This window comes from Netta rufina (genome assembly GCF_964035555.1).
Source record: "Netta rufina genome assembly, chromosome: 3".
NCBI lineage: Eukaryota > Metazoa > Chordata > Aves > Anseriformes > Anatidae > Netta > Netta rufina.
In genome coordinates this window covers 99,771,765-99,796,492 of record NC_140125.1, presented here as the reverse complement: position 1 = coordinate 99,796,492, position 24,728 = coordinate 99,771,765, and the positions used below count along the sequence as shown (strand labels likewise).

At 38.2% G+C, this 24,728-nt stretch overlaps 1 protein-coding gene across 1 annotated transcript in view; it reads left to right on the top strand.

Annotated features, from left to right (window-relative positions):
* Nucleotides 1–24,728, top strand: part of ARHGEF10 (Rho guanine nucleotide exchange factor 10) — a gene marked incomplete at its 3' end in the record, with an annotated part of 115,553 nt that overhangs the window by 32,378 nt on the left and 58,447 nt on the right. Inside the window, exons 5-17 of the mRNA XM_084285218.1 lie at nucleotides 1,279–1,342; nucleotides 1,748–1,827; nucleotides 2,824–2,880; nucleotides 5,654–5,817; nucleotides 8,850–8,966; nucleotides 10,168–10,282; nucleotides 12,230–12,342; nucleotides 15,976–16,053; nucleotides 16,282–16,461; nucleotides 17,779–17,895; nucleotides 19,896–19,988; nucleotides 21,068–21,238; nucleotides 23,074–23,219. Of these exons, the coding sequence (XP_084141344.1) occupies nucleotides 1,279–1,342; nucleotides 1,748–1,827; nucleotides 2,824–2,880; nucleotides 5,654–5,817; nucleotides 8,850–8,966; nucleotides 10,168–10,282; nucleotides 12,230–12,342; nucleotides 15,976–16,053; nucleotides 16,282–16,461; nucleotides 17,779–17,895; nucleotides 19,896–19,988; nucleotides 21,068–21,238; nucleotides 23,074–23,219 (1,495 nt within the window). The remainder of the gene's footprint in view (nucleotides 1–1,278; nucleotides 1,343–1,747; nucleotides 1,828–2,823; nucleotides 2,881–5,653; nucleotides 5,818–8,849; nucleotides 8,967–10,167; nucleotides 10,283–12,229; nucleotides 12,343–15,975; nucleotides 16,054–16,281; nucleotides 16,462–17,778; nucleotides 17,896–19,895; nucleotides 19,989–21,067; nucleotides 21,239–23,073; nucleotides 23,220–24,728) is intronic.

Sequence of the window (24,728 nt, the reverse complement as noted above, 5' to 3'; positions counted from 1 at the left end):
ATTTGATGGGGAATCCTTGTTTAACTTCAGATACCTGTGCTGCTTTGTAAATGCTTATGTACCACTCAGCCTTGACATCTCTGGGGGATTTGGTGTCAAAATAGAATAACTCTGTTGTGGAGTAGGAACTAAAATTTTGACGGACTCAGAAGTATCGGTTTATTAAAACAAAAAGACAGGGAAAAAGTAAACATTTTAATGGGACTCTGTTTGCCATATTAGGATTGAGATAGCTAAATTAAGATGTGTAAGAAAAAAATGAATGTACACGGCCAGTTCTTTTCAAACCTTTTAAGTCCATGATGGTTGACCTTTAGTTTGCTGGCACTGTATCACAACATAAAGCACGAGTCAGGACTCTCCTGTCTTATCTTGCCATTAAAAATGATTAATGTTAATTCCCCCTTAATGTCATGAAATAATTTCCAGAGTAATAATTCAGTGCTAAGGCCAACTGATTTCTTTGCAAACCCTTATCATGCTTGATCTGGGTCCTGGCAGAGTTCCTGTCCCTTTTACCTTTTCTATATGCACTTCTGGTGTTTTTTTTTTTTTTTTTATTGTTGTTGTTGTTGTGGTTTTTTTTTCAGACCTTGTCGATTTAGAATTGCTGCGGGATTTTTTACTTGATAATTTGGTGCATTCTCTTTGTCCTTTAGTATGATTTTAAGATGGAAGGGGAAACTGGAAAGGGGAATAACTATGGATTATTGCAGAAACAGGAACAGTCCCCATATGTTGTAACCAGAATTAGCAAAGTTGACAGCTTAATGTCAAGAGAGCAGGAAGAGCAGAAAGCTTTCCATATCTTGTCTTTTTTTTTTTTTTAATTTGTTTTGTTTTGAATATATTACTCTTTAGCTAGGAGGCAATTGTACTGTAATTCTGTGTACTATATGTTTTTTGCAGCCTTTGCTATCTACTTCTGTTAGGCATATAGGAGAGTAAACCCAAAATTTTTGTGTTGTTATTGCCTGAAGAGGAATATATGATTGAGAGATTAGAATTAAATGCACCAGATACTGTAGCTTCCTTTTACTAGCTCCTATACCAAATTGCTGTGCCTGTGTGAATTCTTTCAGTTGCGAAAATAGGTAAGATAGTGTGAAGAAACTCACACTATTTTTAGAGATTCTTAAGAATAAAAGTGCTGTGTGGAAGTAAATCATTTGTTAACTATTAGTAAAACTGCTTTCTTATACTGAAGTGTACCGTTTGAACCCCACTGACATTATTCCAAGCATTTTGTTGATTATATGTATTTTTTCTACTTAGCAGGTATGCAGTCAGCAACTGAAGAATGTCACTGTAACTCTATAAACTCAGAGGAACCCCAAAATAGGTGATTGCCAGTTCAGTATGTTTTTAATGATCTCTAAAACCTCAATTCCTGAGAAAACTTGCATTTGATAAATACTTCATTTTTCATGTCTGATGCTTCCATGTTTTATTTTCATCTTCTTAACTCCATAACTTTGCTTATTTACCAAAAATCTCTTGCATTTCTTGAGGTTGGAAGGGAAGTGTTTTCAATCTATTGACTAAAATTGTCAGATAGAATAGATTATTAAATCCTAACTACATACTGAAGCAGAGTTTTTGAGTAATCAGCAACCTCAAAATGAGAACTGGAAGGCAGTGAGATGTTTTTATTTATTGACTTGTTTTCATGGTTGTTTAAAAGCATCATTGCGTAGCTTTTAATGATTTTATGTCTTCCCCCCCCCCTCCTTTTTTTCCCCATCAGTGAAGATAACCAGGTCAAGAGAGAGGATGATGCTCTGGCAAAGTGGGTTGCAGATCCTGCAAACACTGCATGGATGGAAAGTAAGTATCAGTGAGTTCAGAGTTAAACTATAGAAGAAGGTCAGTTTTAAGTTGTGATAAACTGTGTATGTAATCATGTATGTTTTATGGGAATGTCAGTGTTCACTTTTATTGTGTTTTCTCAGGTATGTTCTGGAGCCCATTTATACATAGTTAAAATATTCATCAGCATAACAAAAATTTGTATTTTAAAACAAAATTAACATCGACTTTTCCATGAAGTGCTTTTTGGGGTCTATGGAATAGTTCATCACTTTCTACAGGAAATCACAGAAATCATTTGGCTATTTCAGTATGTCTGTGGTGGAAATTTGCTCAACTTCACAGTCTGCTCTGTGGCTGTATGTGAAATCTTCTCATGAAGTAATTGGCAACTGTTTGCTTAACGCATTTTCTCAACATGTGCCCTTGGCTAGTGGGTGCATTTGAAGCCAGAACAGAGCCTGTGTGGTTTGAGGACAGGTTATCCTGGCTGTTCTCACCTGGGACAATGTGAGGGATCCCACTGGGCTGGAGAGTCATCTAAATGTCACTTGAAAGAATTGAAGAATTTGCGTTCCTGTCCTGCCTCTTAACTTTTTGAGATGATCATTATGTTATGTACAGTTTTGATTATTTTTCTAAAAATGTCTATTACAGTTTCTTACAGCTAATTAATAAGATAATAAGCAGCACCTGAGAAACACCTCTACTGTTGTGAAAAGAAGTGAGAAATACTGAGTGTGGAAATAGATTTCTATTTTCAAGCTACCAAGGCTCATAATATACAATATAGATAAAACTGCTTGAATTTTCACAAATACATTACTGTTACTGTTGCTATGCATTATTCCTTTACTTGGGTAACCTTGATTAGATATACTAGTAAAATGCTGATGGAGAATGGGTCGTATCTCCATTGTATTCATATATGCCAGTATAACCAATATACTCTGTTGCTTCTGTTCAGATTATGGGTGATTTCTCATGCCTTTTTTTGTTTTGTTTTGCTTTTAGACCCAGATGAAGTAATTTATGATGATGTACCAAGAGAAAATTCAGACTCTGAACCAGGTTTGAAGTCTTTGTAATACAGACCATGCAGGTTTTAGTTTAAATTGAAAGCAATGTCATATGGCCTCTGTGCATATATAATGAATAGACACATTAACTAAGTTCCATGTAAACAGAATTAGCATTCTAACAGTAATCAATAGCTCTTACAAAGTTCAAAATTAAAACTAACTTTTAGCACGGTCTTGTCTCAGCAGGTCTCCTACACCTCTCTGCCCATAAGCTGAATTCTGCTGTGTTTTATAGGTACTCTGGGAAATCCCTAACTGGTTGTGTTCTGTGCATTAGAGAATTGCAGTGGTGGGTGTTGTAGTTGTAGTGACCTAAAGAAAGCAAAGTAGGGAAAGAGTGTTTTAAATACTTATCTAGTACAATGCAGCATTATCATAGTTGCACAGAGAACTGCTCTATTCTGGGAAGCACCCTGTCACATAATAATACCTGTTAGATGGAAACATGTTCAGCTCTCTGAACATTACTTGAAGAGGAGGTTCAGGGCAGCTATTCACCTTTCTGACTGTGACTCTCCAGAAATGCTTTTTCTTCAGCTTTGGAGTGGTTTAGCTCCTTATTGTGTGACCATGTTTGGAAGAGGCAGAATAGATCTTAAAACAGTAGCTGAAGCCTAGATTTTACCTTTACTGGGTAGGAATAGTGGAGTTAGGGGTCAAGAAGGCTATTTAAACAAGTTTTTGGTCAGGTTTGTTGAGTGATTTTTCTTCACAGTGCCTGTGCTTAAGGCTTGGTTGCTGCCAACGAACTGTTTGAATGGATCTGCTTATTGGGAACTCTACATTTACTTGTCATGGCTCTCAGGGTATAGGCATTTATTTGATTCTGAAGTTGGCTATGACCATGTTAATGGTTCAAGCAAACACTTGGGACTTCTGCTATGAAACACACAATTGTCTTTAAAGCCTTAACTTTTTTATTTCTTGCTATTAGTGCTATCCAGGCAAGACATTTTGCAAATTTTATTACTATTTTATTACTCACATTTATTTATTATTTCAGTCTATCATGTTGCATTTAATGGCATGAATGCTTTTAGTACTGGAAGGTCCCATAGTGGACTGTGCCACTCTGGGCAGGGATGTCTTCGCACCGTGTTTGCTTGGTCCAGAAGCACATAGACTGAGGCCAGAGGCTAACCTGAGGAGATATACATGTCATGGATGCTCTGCTGAACATCTCTGTCAGAATTTTCACCTTATGCCATAAATCAGTAATTAAAATTTTGACATTCTATTTGTTCCCAGAGTTACTGAAAATTTCTGAGAAAATAGGTAGCAGGGGAAATTTCATATTTGTACGTTCATGTTCTTTATGTTTATTGATTATATAGTTTGATAGGCAGACACTCCTATTTCAAGAAAAAAAATCTGTCTGAGCTCATTCTACATCAGTAGGTGAACAAGATACATCCGCTAAATCACTGGGTATAGTGTGTCCCAATAATTGCATTGCAAAATTTTGGCCTTTTTAAGTCTTGAATTATTTTGATTTACTATGATAATTCTTTTAAATTATTCATTGTGCTAGTTTACCACTAAAATGTGGTCCTTCAGGCAGTTTATTTTAAGGACAATCTTGATATGCATGGAGACAAAAAAAAAAAAAAAACTTAAATTTTTGTTATTCCAAGTGAGAGGAGATTCTTCTGTGATAATTCAAAATAGTTTCATTCATGCTAATAATGGAAGATTTTTATTGCTCAAAATGTATTTTTTTTTAAATAATAGAATCCTGGGATCAGCCAGATATGTAAAATATGTCAGCTTTTCTTTCAAGTATATATATTTTTTCTCAATTTACATAAAACTTTAGTCTTGGAATAAAAGCATGGCTAATGTGAGACAGTTTTAAATGCTAAGTTGTAACCTCTGACAGTAGGGATTCCTGGCAGAGCTATCCATACTTTTCTACTTGTATTAACAAAGGATTCTGTTAGTGTAGGCTGCATGCTTGTTTCCTGAAAAATATTTGGCAATAAAATTTTTCCATTTTGTTTTGAGTTACTAGATGTCTGTGCCAACTAAAACAGCAGCTGAGGTAATAATGATGGAAAGCTTAAAGTTAAAAAAAAAAAAAAAGTTGCCCAAACAGTGTGATTATTTGTAGTATTTTTTTTTTTCAGTAACTATTTTGGAAACATTTTTCCAATGACTTTAATAGGTGGTACTTTGGTCAACCTCTGAAATAATAGCTTCCTAGATCTTGAGAAGGTTAATATTTCAAGTTCTTAGACTTGATGGACAAGGTAAGAGAGGAGAGAAGCCTAGTCAAAGGAGGAGTGCCAGTATAACTGCAAGAATGAGTCATAAAGTACCAGAGTTTTGTAATGTATTTCTTGTTACTTTGGTCTGTTCTGCTTGAAATAGTAACGTCTTCATTTGATTCTCAGTGTTTTAGCATTTGTTGTTTGAACTGATCATGAAAAGTTCCTAGCACAGCTACAGTTTGAGCTTCCATTGAATTTCTTTTAAAAATATTGTGGCATTTGGACAGAACAGCATAATTTGAGCATGGCATGTTTCTAAAGGTATCATGGTGTGTACCCAGAACACCAATCATGTCCTGTTACAGTAATCTCTTACAACAGAGATAGCCCATTTTGGCTCTTTTGAATATTGGGTTACTTTAAGCATGTTAAAAAGTGTGCATACAAAAGTCTGCCTAATTCCTTATGGTACATCTGAACAAGAGGTTTTTCTTGTTTAAACAAAAAGGTATTTCAGTGTAGCTTTCTTTTATTTTGGTTTAATTCTTGCAGAAGAAATGATTTATGATGATGTTGAAAATGGCGATGATGGTGGAAACAGCTCGCTGGAATATGGGTGGAGTTCAAGTGAGTTTGAAAGCTATGAAGAACAAAGTGATTCTGAGTGTAAGAATGGAATGCCCAGCTCCTTTTTGCGAGGCAACCACAAAAGACATGTATGTATCCTGCAGTGCTGCTGTCATTGAGGTCATCCTGATTTTCAACACCTGCCTTTCTCACCTGTATTTCCCTTCTCAATCCACTTTCAAATACCAACATATTTTTAAAGGACACACAAATCTGTCTCCTTTAAAGAGACTGTCTTTAAAAATAGGATGAATTTTCCTTGTGGGCAGTTCCTCACAGTTTCTGTTTTGCAGCTGGTGTATTAATGTAAGTGGTAAATGTGTATGGAAAATAATGCAAAGAAGAAATGGGATAAGCCTGACAAAACTTAAAGTTTTGGGATCCTTTGGGCACTCAAAAGTCACAAAACTCTGCTAGTGTTCCCTGCCTTTTTGTCCTAGATCACTTTGGTTCTGTCTTGATTCACTTTGGTTGTTTGAAGGTGAGAATTTGTGTGTGTGTGTGTGAAAGAGAAGTTTGTACCATTTATTAATGAGAGAAGAAAGGTTGTGTGGATAAAATGCTATTTCTGTGACATCTCTGGTCCATGCCACAGGAGCCAGGAAGACACTGACAACATGGGTATGTGCTCTCCCTGCATCTTTTTGACTGCATGTTGGGAGGAGACCTGGCCTCCTGTGCTCTCTCCTTCAGCTGCACTCCTTTTGCCCTTGTGCGCTCTCTGTGAGAACAAAGTCTTGTGTGGGAGCTGGGGCAGCCATCCCGCTGCCAGTTCCCTGCTCTGAGGGCTTGGAGGATGGAGGCATGGTGCAGAGACTGGACACAGCTTGTTTGAGAAGGGGGATGGGGTTTGGTGCCTGTAATCACTGCAAAAACCTTAGGGCTTCTCAGTCACATGCTAACCAGTAACAGATGCTGTAAGCTACTTCATAATTGAGTATAGTCAGCGTGCAAAATGCTCCAGTGGCAGTAGGATGTAGGGAGGCTGCCATGGCTGGGGTAGCACAGTAGTAGGAAGAGGAAAACTCAAAGGCTGGGGACTGAACCTGCCCATTCTGCTGGGTTTCTCAGTAATGTAGGTGTGCTTGCTTTCTTTAGCTGCTTTCTGCTTTTGGCTCTACATATTTTTTTATCCTGATTTAAATACTACTGCTACCACCTCATTTTACACCGTTCTTCCAGGGAATGCAGCCCCAAGTCCACTTGCAATTTCAAACAGAAAATGTACAAGAACATTAGGGAACTTGCTCAGCACTTGTTCTTCCATAGCACCCTTATTTTGATTTTGCAGGCTTCTTATCTTAATGAAAACAAAAGCCTCACTGTCTCCCTCCAGTACCCCTTATCTGCTTTCCCCTGACCTCCATCCTTGCTGCGTGCCCTTTGGAAATCAAGGAGTGAGCAATTAGCTGGAAAACTTGATCCCACTCAAATCAGCACTTTGTGAGCTGAGTGCTGATGTTGTGCATTTCAGTGTGGATTTTTTTTTTTTTTGACCTAATCAGAAAGAACAAGTTTAAGCTATTGCAGCGGTTTCTTTCTGGGGAGGTGTTGGACTAGCCTGAAGAAAACTGAGTTTGGTTTTTGAATACCTGTGGAAGAGACTGAGAAGTACTTTGCACTTGAGCTTGTAAGTCTTAATGTGGCTGTTGGTTTGTTCTTCTGAGGTTAGGGGTGAGGAGCCTAGGAACAAATTTGCTGGTGGATGGAGAAGTTGGAGAGACCACCCACACCTGTATGGGTTTACTGGGAGCTGGAAAAGTCAGGAAGCTAGAGAAGGGGTTTAGAGGAGGATGAGGCAAGACTGAAATTTCAGAATTGTTAAGACAAATAATCAAGCATCAGCATTTCAGTATAGGGAGAAACCACTCTCCTTTATACCTGGTCCCTATATCCATTCCTTTGACTAACTTTCACTTCTCCTCAGGTCTTATGATGGACGTTAGCAGTGTTTTCTCAGCATGTCTCCTTGTAAAGTCTTTTATAGCCTGTAAGAGACTTACCTTATTATTTTTTTCTGTTGGTTGAAAAGCATGGGAAGGTTGGAGGCATGATTTTAATTGTAAGTGGTGGTATGACTTCCCTCAAAGTCACTTTTATTATAAGTTTTGAATTGTTATCTTAAATTCTATTTTTTTAAGAAGAGAAAACGTTTGTACTATCAAATATTTCTAAGCTGTGAACCGGATGCTGTTCTTAATTACACTGTTGTAATGCCAGAATCATCGTGTTGGAGGTAATTGCATCCTGACCAGCCTAGCAGAGCTGAATGCTGGACCTGCCCCTTTGTTTTCAGCTCAGCCGGCCTTCTCTTTCCTGATGCTTTGATTGTTTGCCAGATAATTCTGTTGACATCAAGCTGAGGGTTTTTCCATTGGGCTTCTTTTCTGTTATAAGGCACACAAAAATATATTTTTTTTTCCAATTGAATTTTTGCTGCTTTTATCTTGCTTTCTCAAAATGCTTAGTGAGGATTAATGAGTACTCCAGGGTATTTCTCCATGAGAACTTCCTTACCTTGCAAGTGCTTGTACTTATGTACGAGGTGCTTATGCCTGCAGTCATTCAATGAGGCTGTGACAGAGCAAAGATGCATACTTCCCAATTCCCACGCATGTGGGAACTACAAACCTGTGCATCCTCCCTTATTTTCTCCTTACCCAACTTGCTAGTACAGTAGATCTGCGTTTTCTCAGGTGCCACAGCTCCTTCAGCACTTGAGAATTCCTCTGATTTGCTGTTTTGAAAGAGCCAGAAATGCACTGGCAAGGTGTGCTCCTCTGAATGATGAGCTGAAAGCTGATGTGTCGTTTCCAAACAATTTGTAAAAGATGTGCATGGTATAATTAATATGCAGTTAGCTTAGACTAAGTGACTTTGTCCCTCTCTTTACATAGTTGCCAGCACAGCGCAAAGGTGCCTGGCCGACTTTCGGTAAGTCCAGCGATCTGCAGCAATAACAGTCCACTCGTCGGGCTGGAGCTTCCCTGAATGAACGTTTTCTCAGTTATCTGTGTGTCAGGAGGCAGAATTAGCAACATGCATGATGTGTTTTAGTACTTTAGCATTAAGTTTGCACTACGGGCTTTTTGAAAAGATTGTGTCTTTTTATGCACTGTAGCTTTCTCATGACCTAACGCGTTTAAAGGAGCATTATGAGAAAAAGATGAAAGATTTGATGGCAAACACTGTGGGAGCAGTAGAGATTCAGCAACTAAAGCAAAAACATGAGCTGAAGGTAGTGTAGTTAATTTTTGTAATTAGCTATGTTTAAAATGATTGCTTTGCCGACACAGACAGTATTGTCTTTGAATAATAGCTTGAAAAAGTGGACAATGATTTGTTTAAAATAGTTCTAAATGTGCTGGATTGCTATGTAGTTTGTCTTAAAAGTGCTTTGTCGAGGGCTTTTCCTCATGTTTATTTGTCAATTGTAACAATTTCAGAAGATCGGGTGGGGCATTGGCCTGCCCTTATCCCAGAGCCTGAGCGAGGAGTGAGCCCTGGTGCCTTTGTGAAACCCCAGGGAGCTCCACAGGGCTAGCGTGACCCTGGCGCTCTGTCCATGTCAGAGCAAATTGTAGGACAGAGAATCGTGCTGCTGGCCATTCTGAATGGAGCCAGCATGAAAAGGCTGCTTTTTTGCTAAAAACTTCAGCTCAGACAGAAAAAAACTGCCTGAGTGCAGCAAGACAGCTTTGTTTGTATTCTGGTGCAGCTGATGATGTCAGCACGGTTCTGGCAGTAGTGGGGTTTTATTTTTATTTTTTTTTCTTTTTTGCCTTGGCAGCATTTAGGAAAGGAAGAGTACAAAGCAGTTTTTAATGAACATGTCCTAGCAAAACAGCACTACTTTTTTTTCCATGAAACTTCTTTGCTGTAGTATTGTACTACAAAATATACTTAATTAGATCAACTTACTGATTTCTTCAATTAATGAAATTATTAGTTGTAAAATTTTCTGCAAAACACAGTGTTTATTTAAGAATATAGTTAATACAGAACTGAATTTTTAGGTCAGAAATACTTTGGCAGAGTTAGAAGATAAATAAGAACCCTTACCATTAATGACATGTTCTTAGTGTTTATTTGTTATATATTGTAAAGTCGAGCTTTTGAGACTATTTTAAGTTCAGATGTTTGAAGCAGAAGGATTCTTAAAGCATTCCTGTTATTTTGGGTGTGCATACAAGGTTATCATAAAGTGAGATCCTTTCTCAAGGTTTGATTTGATTAGGAAGTACAGATGCTCAGATCTATGGTTTGATGGATTTGAGTACTTATTATAGCTATTTCATTGACTTTGGGCTATATTTATAGCCTAAAACACTTGACAGCATTCTTTTAAAAGGTATTTGGATCAAAAGCATTCTGCATGTTATGCTCAAGCGGGTTGGTATTATTCACTGAACATGTAGAATGTATTTTTTATCTTACAGATGCAAAAGCTCATGAGAGCTGCTAGAGAAGGTACCAAAGATGGACTTGAAAAAACAAAAGCAGCTGTGAAAAAGGGTCGTTCTTTCATTAGAACTAAGTCTTTTATTTCCCAAGGTATGTATGTGTCAGTTATGCTGTGCTAATGTTGTTTTTTTCTAGTCGTTCCTGACAAAGGACACAAATAGCCTAGCAGTTTTTTGTACTAGTAGCTGAGTACTGGTTGCATCAAATCATAGAATCACAGAATGGTTTGGGTTGGAAGGGACCCTGAAGATCACCCAGTTCCAACCCCCCTGCCGTGGGCAGGGATGCCACCCACTGGGTCAGGTTGCCAAATCAGCTCTGTCAGCAAATAGTGTTACATTCAGTTCAGATCATGGTGCGGTCAGTGCATCTTGAGTAGTTTCATGTTTGGGGTGCGGGCCTCAGTGACCTAGGGAACCTGAGGACAACACAGAAGAGTCCACTTAAAAATAACAGTGTCAGAGATGCTAGTTAGATACTGGTTTATGGGGATTATAGAAATCATGTTAAGGTACTAAGTCTGTCCACTTCCCTCCATCTAATAACTCCAGAGTGTCTGTTAGTAAGAAATTCTGCTGTTATGATCCGGATTTCAGTGGAGTGATAGCTATTTAAAAAGTCTATAACAACCAAAAAGGATAACAAAAACTGTGCCTAAGAGTGGTAGCAAGGAAAGAGTCTTCTGCTTTATCAGTTTGCTGATTTCTAGCAAAAGCTGGCTTTTGGGTTGGGAACTGTCACAACAGAAGAGGCTCTAAAATAAAAAAGCTGGAGGTATTTGTGTTCTTCTAATTTAAAACAGGCATCAGTCCCATGTCATGACCCTCAGCAGCCACAGTCCACAGCTACTTTTTGCATGTGGTAGTGACTATACACAAATTTATTCTCCAGGATAAGGCTGAGAGGTAGTCTGTTTTTCTGCTCAAGTTTCTGCCCAACTAATTAAACGGTTGTAACTTCAGAGCTCCTAAAACTACAGTTTTAAGAAGCCAAAACCACAAGACTGGAACAAGATGTTTTTAGCAAGTGAGCTAACATAAAGCTGCATCCTATCTGTAAGGACTAGTGCACATCTCATTATGGTCTCTAATAACTGGTTCTAAATTTAGGTGAGTCACAGCCATAAAATAAAAGATTATTTGCAGAAGGTTTATTGAGCAAAAATGTATCCTCACCCTCTTGCTGTTACACAGTAGAAAATCATCTTCGTTAGTGTTACAATGGGCCCAGTACTCCTCCTCACGGTTGTAGAGGTTAGGTAGAAGGTGCAGGATATCTATGGAAGATCTAATCCTCTAGCCAGTTACCAAATCAGCAGGGAGCATGTGACAAATTTGCTGATTAATCTCATTAATTCCTCTAGCCAACAAAACTGCTTCCCTTAATTCTCTTTGTGTTCTAAGCCACAGTTTCTCACACTGTTCCTTCTCTCTCCTCTGCTGGTGTCGGGCTGTTTGGCTGGCTGTGTACTGCCACCTATCACTGCACTTTGGTGGTGCTTCTCAAATGAAATTAGTGGCATTGAGAAGTCCATAGGGACTAATTTCTTACTCTCATTTCTTTTGAAGGCCAATGTTTTGATACGTTTGGCTACTGATTTTAGTTCAGTCAATGGAAGGTTGTATGAATTTTCTTGCACTGAATCATGTTATGTCTGTGTTTAATTTCATCCCAAAGGTTATTTGTTTAAAAACTGCCGGCCCTGTAGTTGCAGAGCTTTAACCCTAGTTGTCATGTCCTGCAATTTGGACAGCTCTGTGCTCTTAGCTGTAAAGAGGAAGGAGAAATCATGCAAAAGATGCATAGGCTATCTCCTACTGTGTGGATTTTAGGACTTTGAGATAGCTTTTGAAATATGCTCTGTACTAGAGCACCTATCAGTGCTGGTGTTTTTGTGATTTCACAGGTAATACAGAAATGCTGAGAAAATTACTTTTGTACAGGAAGTGAAAATAAGGCTATGTTGTAAATACTGTGCTTGGGTCTCTCAATCTCTGTGTTGTCAAAGTTGACAGTTTTTTATTCATCTATTTATAGATCATAGATCATCATGTCTGGAAGAAGAGGAGCTAAACTTATTTATTGATGTGGACTGTATGCATGCAGAAGCAATTATGACCCCTATGCCTGAAGGATTATCACAGCAGCAGGTAAAAGGCTTTTCAAAACCTGGTCTTTTACCTCTTTTTTTTGTTCCCCCTTATTTTCTGCATCAATGGCTGTCAGGTGCCTTCCTCTTCAAACATTCTGGCATATGATATAAAATAAAGGGAGATTAAATTCAGACTAGAATAAGTAGTTTTTTGAAAATTGGTGTGTGTGAAATGTATCAATAAAGAATTCAGCCAGAGGTACAAAACGTTTTGCATTATAAAATTAGGAACTACAGTAATTACTTATTTTTCTGCCTAAACATTTCAAGCTGAATGTGATGGTTTTGAGTGAAAAAGAAGAGTTTAAGATTTTTTTGCTGAGTCAGAAGACGCTGGTGCTCTAGGAGTTCTCTTTTAAATGCAGAGAACATTCTGTGTAGTCTCTGCATCTTAAGATTTCTCCTGATCTAAAAAAAACTTGTCCATGGTAAAGTCAAGTCTACAGAACAGTATAGTTTGCTGTTCACTACCTCAGATTTCTATGGTCACTGTGGAAACCACGTCAGTAGACACTGAAATCAGCATAAGTTTGAATTTTTGGCTGGAAATAAATCCTGTTGGTTCATGTTACTGTATTGTTGTGACAAGTTATAATGACTGTGTGAGAGTTTTTAGTATCTTGTGGCGTAAAGTCATGAGTTGGTCAGTACCTTAAAAAAATGAGTGGCGAAGCTAATGGTATTCTTGAAAAATAAGTTAAAGAGTAGTTGAAGAGAGTGGTATGGGCTTTTGTTTTGCTTGGTGAATTCTGTTTTTCTAATGTGTTTAGCACAATGCAGTGCTAGATCTTGTAACGATACAACTACCAAATGTATTATATTACTGTAACATCCCAGCATCACTGAATGCTGTATTTTCCTTCTTTCCAAATATGGGTTTGGGAGTTTCACTGTTTTCTGTAGGTAATTAAAAATGGATGTACTTTCTTCAGGAAAGATAGAGAGCTCTTAATTTGGAGTAAGCTGTTAATTGCTGTGTAGGTCATGATATATATTGTGTATCGTGAAGAGAAGCCCAGCTGAGCAGGGATGGAGTTAGGAAAGCCAAAGCTCATCTGGAGCTTGAGAGATGTGAAGGACAACAAGAAGGGTTCCTTATATGTACACTGACAGCAAAAGGAAGGCTAATAAAAATATGGGTCCCCTGCCTGATGGGACGGGGGACCCTAGTGACAAAGCAGGCTGAGAAAAGTGAGGAAGTCAGTGACACCTTTGCCTCAGCTCTTACTGGTAAGGTTTGTTCTCAGGCCTTTGAAGCCCCCAAGCCAGGGGCAGGTTGTGTTAGGGCGAAGCATTACCTGCGGTGGAAGATACAGCTAAGGTGTACTTTGGCTGGATGGCCATGTCCATGAAACTGGGTGGCACATATTTAGTGGTTCTGAAGGTATGGCCTTGATCATCTAAGATGACAGTGACTCAAAAAAATTTAGTTATCACACTCATCCTCAAGAAGGAGGGTCTGGGAAACTAGGGTCTGGCTGGCCTTATCACAGTCCCTGGGAGGTTATGCAGCAAATCCTCCTAGTAGCTGTTTGTGAGTTTGGGAGGGACAGAAGGATGATTAGGAACAGTCTTCAGTAAGTCCATTAGTGCCTGACCAGCCTGTGTGCCTTTGGGATGACTAACTTGTGGATGGGGAAAATGGAGGGTGTCATTCCACTTCTGCTTTAGCAAGGCCTTCAGCGCAATCTCCAGAAGTATCCTTGTAGCTGTATGTGTAATATAATTCCTGTAGGCAGACTATAAATTGAGTGGAAAGCAGGTTGAAACGCCCTGCTCAGAGGGGTACAATCAGTGGTACAAAGCCCAGCAAGTGGCCGGTGTTAGTGGTGTCTGTCCTGCAGGAGGTGATACAGGCCCAGTGCTGCTTAATGTCTGTATCAGTTCTCTGGGTGCCAGCTGCAGTGCTCCCATCAGCATGTCTGCAGGAGAAACCAAATTGACATAGGCAGCATGTACAATGCTGGAAGGTTCAGGGTGACTTGGATGGCTGAGGAGCTGGGCTGACAGCAAGCTCCAGTGATGTCAACAGTGGCAAATGCAAGTCCTGGCTCTTGGTTCAGAGTATCCCTGTGCCACACACAGCACAGGCAGGGGACAGACTACCCAGCAGCCCTGGGGATCCCAGTTGGACTGGAAAGCTCCTTCCAACCTGAATTACCCTGCAGTGAGTTGTCTTTATGGATGTTCCTGCTTTAAACAGTAGGTGGCATGGTAGCTTTTGTTTAAAAGCAAGCTCCTGTTTGAATACTATGTCCTGCTTTGGGTCTCAATCATGTTAGCTTTCACGTCGTTTTAAGCCTGTGACTAGAATTCTTTCGATTTTTTTCTTTTCAAATTTCTTATTTTAAGTTGTTTATGTTTATATGCTATTCCTACTAGCAACAATGCTAATATAAATGTAAGACTTGCATGCAAGCCTATTGGAAGTTACATATATCATGATGACCAATAGGCGCTGTTAAGCATTTATTTTGTGTATTGTACAGCCTGAAAAAGCATAACTCAAACGTATTTATTCTTTTCAAAAGTGTGAACTGTGACTAAGAGTAGCAATGTTATCTTTTACTAGAGCAACCAATACGTTACACCCAATAAAAAACTTAAATCTTGTCTAAGCACAAATTAGACACAATGAATTTTACCACTTATTTCTTTAAGCAAGGCCTCAGATAATTTTGAAGTCTTCCTTTGAAATGCCAGCACTTGAAAGAAAATCCTTACATGACCTACACATAATTTAATAATATGAAATGCAAGTGTGAAGAATTAAAGGCAGCTGCGGAGAAGAAAGCAGGAGGCTGTGGGGATCAGAAGCAGGGGAGTTTCAAGAGAAGCAAGTGTGAGATGTGAATTTCATGGTCTTAGCCTCTCATTTCAAGGCTAGCTTAAAGTAGTAAAAGAAGCAATTTTGCCTTTCCTTATACTTCTGGGTAAGTGGCTTGTCCCTGGCTTCCTACCGTCTTCTTCCTCAAGCAGAACATCACTTTTGAAAGTTGGATTAGGAAGTGGGTTTGGGTGAAGACAAACCCTTAAAAATAGCAAGAAATATAATCCATAGCAGTTAGAAGTTTTACTTTTAAATCAGATCCATTTCTTTGTCCTTTCTCTCATGTTATCTGCATGTGTATACAGTATGTTTCAGCTAAATCACAGAATTAGGAAGTAAAGAAGGATATGTGATGAATAGTCTGGAGTTTGTAAACATGAAATATGACAGTATTTCCTGAAGCTTACAATTCTGTTGATTGGTATAAATATAGATAAGATTTTCACTTAGGCATGTTAATATCCCCCCCAAAAAAATCCCAACTAAGATAATTCCTCATAATGAATAAATTCATACATCTAAAAATAAAAGATGTTTCAAAATTAGAGTTTGAAATTGGAAACAATCAGCAAAGATTATATAGGCTTACAATAACTGTTGTTGTCTTAAACTTACTATTACTCTAAAATTATTTTTAATGACTCTTGAAGATGTACGGTGTTTATGGTATGGCAGTGCCAGTATTTAAATTGCCTTGTGTTTCTTGCTTTTTATCAGTGTGGGATTTTTACCACAAGCATTCCCACTTATGATAAACATGTTTTCCTTGAAATTAATCAGGTAACTTTATTTCTTCAACAGGTTGTGAGAAGATATATTTTGGGCTCTGTAGTTGATAGTGAGAAGAATTACGTGGATGCTCTGAAAAGAATTTTGGAGGTACCGCAATAACTTTTGCATTCTATGGCTTGGGAATTCGAAAATTAATCAAATTCTTAAAGAATCTGTAGCGTGACTCACAGATTCTGCTACAGATGCTTTATGCCAAATGTTCAGAGAGATTTTGTGCGTATGTGCTGTTACGTAATTTGTTTGGCTTTTTCTATGTATAGAAGACCCCATTTAAGACGATTTTAACATATTTATGTATCTTTTTTTTTCCCACAGCAATATGAGAAGCCCCTGTCAGAAATGGAACCAAAATTACTGAGTGAAAGAAAACTCAAAATGGTCTTTTACCGTATTAAGGAAATTCTTCAGTGCCATTCAATGTTTCAAATAGCACTGGCGAGTCGTGTATCTGAATGGGATTCTGTTGAAATGATTGGTGATGTCTTTGTTGCTTCAGTAAGCAAATGCATTGAAACATATTATTTTTATTTTAGAATTGTTATTCAGTCTCTGTATCTTTCTGTTTAATTTGACCATTTTATATCCCGTGTTCTCCAATTCCTGCAGTAACTGTCAGAGTATATGTGTACCATCATGGTAAGGAAGCTGGCACCAACAGGTGTCTTCAGCTTGGTTAGCAGATGAGAAAGCATTGTGGCCAAAATTTTCAGGCCTTGATCAAACTTTGAGATACTTAAGTAAGCAGTTTCTTTTTCGGAGGAAATAGGTTCAAAAACTCACCATAATAAGGGTGAGATCAAAGCTCAGTTTCGCTTAAAAAGCAGGTAGTTTTATGTATGTGGGACTTTACATATTTACTGGGAATAGAAAAAAAAAAAAAAAGAAAGAACAAACGCAGTACTTGATGTCCTGAGTTCCTGAGTTTGAACTGAGCCTGGAGCACACACACAGAGTATTTGTAAATCCCTTAATGGACCTTCATCCAGTGAAGAACTGGACTAGCCACTGGCTTGAATTACAGGAAACAAAAAGTTGCCATGGTTGATAGAAAGATGTTATTCCCACAGCAGGTGTGTGAATGGAAAGGGAAGGCTACCTACTGGCTGGTTTGCGTACTTTGTTTTGTTGCCACCCAGCTGCTGGAAACTACCACCTTTTCATTTCAGCTGAAAGAGAGCAGGGATGTGCATTTTTGGGTGCTTTGACCCCATTTCAGTGAAAATGAAACGTTTACTAAAGAGTCTGTCTTTAAACCAGATGTGTCTTGCTTTGACCGAAGCAAATTAGGGTGTACTTACCAGGCGAGCTCTGCAGAATCTTTACTGAGGAGGCAATGGGCAGACAGAGATCTTGCCCTTCATGTGGCTGTTTGCAGGTCACAAAACCTGCTTTCTTGCTAAACATCAGCTAAAGATGGGTTGTGTAGGCTTTGGGAATTCACTTGTTCATTGAATCTGGAAGACAGGCAGCAGTGCATTACCACTGTGAGAAGGTCATGGGATTCCACTAGCTGCTTTGAATCTCAGTGGAGGCTTCTTGATTACACAGAGTCCCCAGGCTTTGCCCTCGGATTGAAGCCAAGGTGAAGCTATTTCTGTAAATCTACATTTTATAATTCATAGCTGCTACATCTGTACATCTCCAAGCTGTGTTTTGCAGAAAAGTTGTTTTGGGTATCTTCAGTATTTCTGTACATCCAGCACTGAGCCAAGCAAAAGCCTTTAGCTCCTAACAAAGTGAGTCAGGGCTCTAAATAATACTGTTGGGCATCCGTTGTGCTTATAGTTATGGTCTACCTTTTTATCTTTTTAGTTTTCCAAATCTATGGTATTAGATGCATACAGTGAATACGTAAACAACTTCAGTACAGCAGTGGGGATTCTTAAGAAAACATGTGCCACCAAACCTGCCTTTCTGGATTTCTTAAAGGTGAGTTCACTCAAGCTTAAAACAGCTGCACATGTGATATGAGTAAGACACTATAAATTAAAAGGGGGAAAATAAGACTATAATACTGTATATTATGTGACTTTGATTTTATGGCTTAGGCATATAAACTCTACAGAGAATTCACTTTCACTACTTTGAGAATGATAACTTGATTCTAGATCCTGGATGTGTTTGGAAGTGCAGAGTGGTGTTTTTTGTTGCTGTTGTTCAGGTCAGTTTATTGGTGTTCACATCGCTGTACTTGGCAAAACATTGGGATTCTTTCTTATCAGGTGAGCATGAAATAAGAGGACTCAGATGGTGAACTATTGTTTTGGATTTATTTTACTTCTAAACTCTTCATTCTGTTGTGCAGTCGTATAGCTGTACTTCCATTCCACAATAATTTACTATTATTTTGCAAATATATTTTTATTTTTTTTTTTACAATTTGGAGATAAAATTGATTATTTTTGTGCAGAATGTTTACTGCCCTGATGAATGCAATAGTGTGCATCGTGAGCCTGGCACATGCAGTGGAACTGCTGGGAAGCCTTAGGGGTGATGCCCTACAGAGGGTATGCAAAAACTATTGCAAGGCTTTTAGGCTGTGTGTTACACTGCTAAGAGCCTGGAAGCTCAGTTTGTCCCATTTTCCTGAGAGTCTTGGATTGAGCTGGGCCTCTCAGAGCTGTCACTCTGCCAGGTCTGCCACAGTGGTCCATCAAATGCTGAAGTCGGGTGCCCTTGGCAAGATAAACTGTGAAGCTTTTAGGTTGCTAGAGGATTGGGAAGGGAGGGCCAGGGGAGCTGATTGCTAATCTATCTTCAGATCTTAAAATTAATTCAAAGCATTTTGGAAGTATGGCAGCAGCGGTACACAGGATTGTATTCTGGAAGCCCTAGGCACCACGAAGATGAAACTCTGTAAGGTTACTTCTCACACAGGTATAAGCCCATTGTTCCAGCAGTGGCATCATTTACGCTCTTGACAATCCTTGTCAGTACCAGCACTGGTGCTGCTCCCAGCTAGGGAGTCACAGTTGACTTCTTAGGACAGAGTAAATTTATGTACCACCTGTTTTTTTATTATTATTTTGTCCAACTGCAACTAACAGACTTTGTGCAAGAATTTTCCCCACCAGTGGTCAGGCAAAAAAATGGTTGTGAAAATGTAATCACTGCACACAAGTTTAATATTGTTTGTTTGGTTTTTAATATTGAATATTTCTTCTACTCTTCTTTTTTTTTTTTTTTTAATCTTTTGTGATTCTGATCAAAATATTCAAAAAGTTGAAATATTTTAGACAAACAGGGCTTCTGAACATGCAGATGAAATTTGTATGTTCTTACCCCCACTCCTAAAAAACAAAGTAATGGATTCTGATATTTTTCTTTCCAAGCATAAATCAGTGATCTTTTACCTAGTTTCTTCTAATAAAGAAAATGAAAGTCTTTTTGTTTCCACAGTACTGAGATAATGTTTTCTTTAGATTTCCTCTTAAAAACGCATTGGTTTTCACACATTTATGGTCTCTTAGGCCCAAGGTACAGATCAGCAATAGTAAATTACAGAGTATAAATTGACAAATCACTTGGATTTACAAATTTAAAAACTGGAACAATTATGTTCATTTTGTTGTACTTGAAGTTAAGCAGATGTTTCATTGCATTGCTTATGTTAAAAAGAAAAGAAAAAAGAAAAGATGTGGTTTATCACTGTATACATAGGTACCACATTGCTGGTGAGGCTTCATCCCAGCTGCAGTTACTTAAGGAGGAGATTTAAGTTTGGTTATGTACCAAATACATCACCATAGTGATTAATAGTGATTCTAAAAAAAAATAAATTACTACTTCTAAATGAAAAGAAGGAATATTTGTAGTAGCATTTTTATAATAAATGAAATGATACAGAATATTTACAAGACATCTTTTCATTTTGTAACTGATGGAAATACACTTAAGGGAGTAAACAGTGTGACTTTCTTGCATTGCAGCAGTGCCAGGAGTCAAGCCCTGATCGGATTACACTGTATGGTTTAATGATGAAACCTATCCAGCGCTTTCCACAGTTCATTCTGCTATTGCAGGTAAAGAATATTTACCAAACAGATTTACCCAATAAGTGTTTTTGCTGCATTCTCACATGGCTTGTTTGTGGGATTGCTGGGTAGCTGTCTTCTGCTAAAAGACTATGCTGCAGTGGCAGCGACCACTGGATCCAGGGGAAATATCAAGGAAAAAAATTGCAGTGCATCATCACGTACTGATCTCTGATTGCATGGGCAGGCAATTCACTGTAATTCACAGTTCCCCTCTGTAGACCTGCTCCAGACCAATTTTCAGTGTTTCAAACTCCTTCCAGATCATGTCAAGTCTATCCCAGAGAGAGCTAAAAGTTAGCTGCATTATGCAGGTGTGACACAGGGCAGGCTTCAGGATGAAGGTCCAGGAATTAATGCAGGATAAGGTTTGGAGGAAGTTGTGGTGGGAGGTTGTGGGTAGGTAGCTGTGGCAAGAGCTTTTGAGACAGCACAAGAGATGAAGTTTATTGTGGCAGGAAGCCATAGCGAATTCGTGGTGATTTTTAAGTGCTGTAAGGAAGGAGCAAAAATTTCAAATTGTTCCAACGTGTGCCTACAAAAGGGAAGGGTTTTTTAGCAGCTGTTGTAACCTCCATAGAGTAAGTATGGTCTCCTACTTTAGTATGATATTGCTGTCAGTGTATTAGTGAGGAATAATAATAGTAATAAAGATAATTGAACATTATTATAATAAGAAGTATCAGAGAAGTTTAAATGATTGTTTAGACACCATATTATAATATTGCTTTTCAAATCGTTTTCTATTGTGTGCAACTTCTGCTAATCTTTTTTTGTTACATTTGGAGGTTTTACATTTATTTTCAGGTTTCTTTTCTGTACTTTCTTCCTATAAATAATGACCCCATTCAATATCTTTTTTTAATATCTATTAAGATATTCAGGAAAATAAGTGATGCACAGTCTGAATATTCATTAGATGTTCATTGGTCTTATTCTTTAGTAGTATTCAGGTAAGGAATGTAGCAGTAACTTCTGCACACAAGTCCACAGCACATCCTATACTCTTTTGAACTTGAGTTTGGAGTTAATTCTGATTTTTGTTTTCATTTATGATTTCCCTAAAGGATATGTTGAAGAACACTAATAAAGGACATCCTGACAGATTACCTCTACAGATGGCTCTTACCGAACTTGAAACACTGGCAGAGAAGTTAAATGAAAGGAAAAGGGATGCGGATCAACGCTGTGAAATAAAACAGATAGCAAAAGCAATGAATGAACGTTATCTGAATAAGGTTAGGAAGCAGAAATGTGTGATGGAAGAGTCAGTTTATTATTAGTTTCTGGGTCTTGAACAATCTTTAGAATGGACTCTGAAGGGGCACCTGCATTTTTTTCTGTAGTGCTTGACACCATGGGGTTGTTCTGGTGGTAGGTGTGAGAAGTGAGTTACCTTCAAGACAGAATGGGTTCACTGGTTTAAACCACAGTGTGTTGGGGTGGGTAAAATGCTGAAATAGCAGCAGGAGTGCTGGTATTTTGTGGCAGTGTAGAAAATAGCAATGTTATCTTTTTCTGTATCAAGTTTTCAAGGAAATCTTCTGCATGAGAAACTTCAACTTAAATTTATCCTAGAACCAAGGAATTACTCCTGTGTAAAGGAAGGAACCAGTTTCTTACACCACAGTGCTTCCAACTGCAGAGTGGTTGAGAGTGTGCTATTGAACATGTCCAATATCTTTCCTGTCTTGAAGAACACCCCAGTCTGTTTCATTCATATATTTAGATCTTATAATAGAAATGTCTTTGAAGAACTGCGGAAGACATTCAGTTATGGGGAAGGAACAATTTTCTTTGAGTTTGTTAGTAGCTATCTGTATTGTAGATATATGTATGCTTATTTGCATCATAAATGCTTCTGTTTTTCCCAGTGCTCCAATTATTGCTTTCATGAAGTTATAGATGATTGTACTTATTCTGGCATGGAGTAATGGAGGCATGCTAAAGGAGTGCAAGGAGTGCTTTTGTCTGTGATTCATAAAAACCCTGGTAGTTTTAAGAATAGAAAGTAGTCAACCAGAACATACTTCTACTAAGCTCTTTACGAAAAAAGAAATACTGAATTTATTGTCATCCTGGCATATTATTTCCATTCTAAGTGCATTAAAGAATGGGTTCAGGTAATTTACTTTTTCTCGTTCTCATACTCCTGCTTTTTGAATTAGCTACTAATGATTATCTACAAGTGACTGAAAGAGTTAAAGACACAGAGTGTGCCCTTTAGCAGGTGGTCCAGATTTCTTTTTATCCGTTGATAGCAACTGTAAAGTCTCATGTTCTGTACCAGGAGATTTGAGATCTAGCTGCGTAGTCACTTCAAATCATTTAGCGCCTTGTGCAACTTGTGACTTAATGTTTGCTTATACAGATTTCGACAATGCCATTATACAATGCCAGGCAAGGTGAAGCAGGTGGTGAAGGAAATGGATAGATAGGAAATGGGTGCGTTGCAGACCATTTTGTTTTCTCTGCCACTATGGAGATGTATTTGACCTGTAAGGAATTGGTTCATGCTTGCACGCAAGGCTGAGCCTCAGCACTTGAAGAAAATTTGCAGGAACAGTTTACATGTCCTGCACCTTTTGTGTGTGTCATGTTCTTGGCAGTCTGTGGAAGTATGCCAGCTGCATTCCTTCGCTGGTTTTGTAAGCCAATGTAGACAGAGAAGCTGAAAGCATTCTTCTTGCACCCACTCTGACTTGCCCCTTTGTGATGGCTGGAACCATGTGTAGTGTTTAAACGGACTATGAAAGAAGAGGTGAAGGAAGGAAGTAATGGAAACTGTCAAGATATGACTTTTTTTTTTTTCATTAGAGGATCTTTATCAATATGGAAGACTTTCAGAACAATTACATGTTCCATATGAAGAATTAAAACCCCTGCAGGACATATCCTGGGGTTATGTTACTGCTGCAGGAAATGAAAAGCAAATCAGTAAAGACACTTAATTCATTTGGCAAATTCACTTGTGAGCATTTGTAGTCATATGGCAATATTGCATTGTTGTTGTTGTTCTAGATGTTAGATGAATAATGTATAATAGACGATGTTGATTGTTTTTAAAATATAGTTACTTAGCAGTGGAAACAGATACCTCGTACGGACTGATGATATGGTTGAAACAGTTTACAATGACAAAGGAGAAATTATCAAAACCAAAGAACGGCGACTTTTCATGTTAAATGATGTGCTGATGTGTGCAACGGTAAACATACGGTAAGACTTGACTAATATTTTTTAAATTATCATTCAAGTTTAAGCTGGAAATGATGACAGTGAAAAGAGTTTTTGTTGTTGTTGTTTTTACTATGTCTAATGATCTCTATCAGTTGTCATAATGAATGGACAGCTGGCTTTTATACACTCTTCTAAATTGCCTGCTGATATTTTGAAGTTCCAGAATAAATTTGTGTGTGTGAGCATGTATACGTGTGTGTGTGCGTGTGTGTGTATATATATATATATATATCCATCTCAGTTGGAAACTGCAGTTAGAAATGTGCTGTAGAATCATCAGTGTGCATTAGGGTAGGGTGGAGTGCAGATATACCACGGTAGGTTTTTTTTCTCTTCTTCCTTAAATTCGTGCTGTCACATATCTGTAACCTGACACGATATGGAAGTTAAAACAAAACCAAAGCTAATGCGTGTAGCTAGAGAAAAGGAAAAAAAAAAAAAAGAAAGGAACACGCTAATGAAATTCCAGCTGGGGAAGGGTTTTTATCTCTGAGACCAAATGTTGAAGGATTAAAGTTGAGGTGCTTTGAAGAAAGCATTTTTTTTAACATGCCTTCTGTTTTAGTTGGCTGTAGCAATTACTGTTACTATAGCACTGTGTATGCCAAGGTCACACTCACATTCCAATGTTGCTTGTATCATGAATTGCTTTGTGTGTTGGTACATTCTGACAGAGAAAATGTAGACTGTTAAAATCTTCCAAAAACAGCTTTTCTTAAGCATAATATGAGTTGTTACGTTAGTTCGTTGGTGCAGTCTGAATGCAGCACACATTTTTGCAGTAGTGTGAATGCTTGGTCTCACATTAGTGAGCAAGAAGTACGTTTTCTGAAGAGCAGTTATTACATAGCAAAAGCTTATATCCAATTATCCCAGGAATCAATTCTGTTCTTTAGTAGCTTTTGACCACTTATTTTCATCATTGTCTTGGATTTTTTGTAGTTGGTCCTGAAGTGGCAATGTGCACTCTGTTTTCACTTGGCATCTGAAAAGTTCATGATTTTGCCAAGTCTCTGGGTTCCTTGTTAAGTCAACAGTTCCAGTTATCACTAACAGCACTGTTGTTCCTGACATTAACTGTTTTTTTCACTGCAGAAGAAACTACTTTGTCAGGCAAAATATAGTTAGGGAATGAAGGAAATAATATGATAAATTTCATTGATTACACTAGTATACAGTCCAGAATTTTTGGTCCAAATGAGCTGTAGTTTCATTTTAGCTGTGTAGAAGTTAGGCATCTAATCTAAGCTAGGCTTCTGTTATAGCAGTGGTTTTCAAACTCAGCTTTGTGCACGCCTACCTATTGACTGCTGAAGGTGTAAACTTCTTCAGAGAACTTACATGTACAGGTAGCAGAACAGCACGTGTCAGCTCAATTTTCTTAACCACCTTTTATCAGTCTTTACAGAAATAGTCAGACATCCCAGGAGCCTGGCAGGCGTTGGTTCCAGAACAATATTCTGTAGCTGGCAAAAGATGCATTTCTGC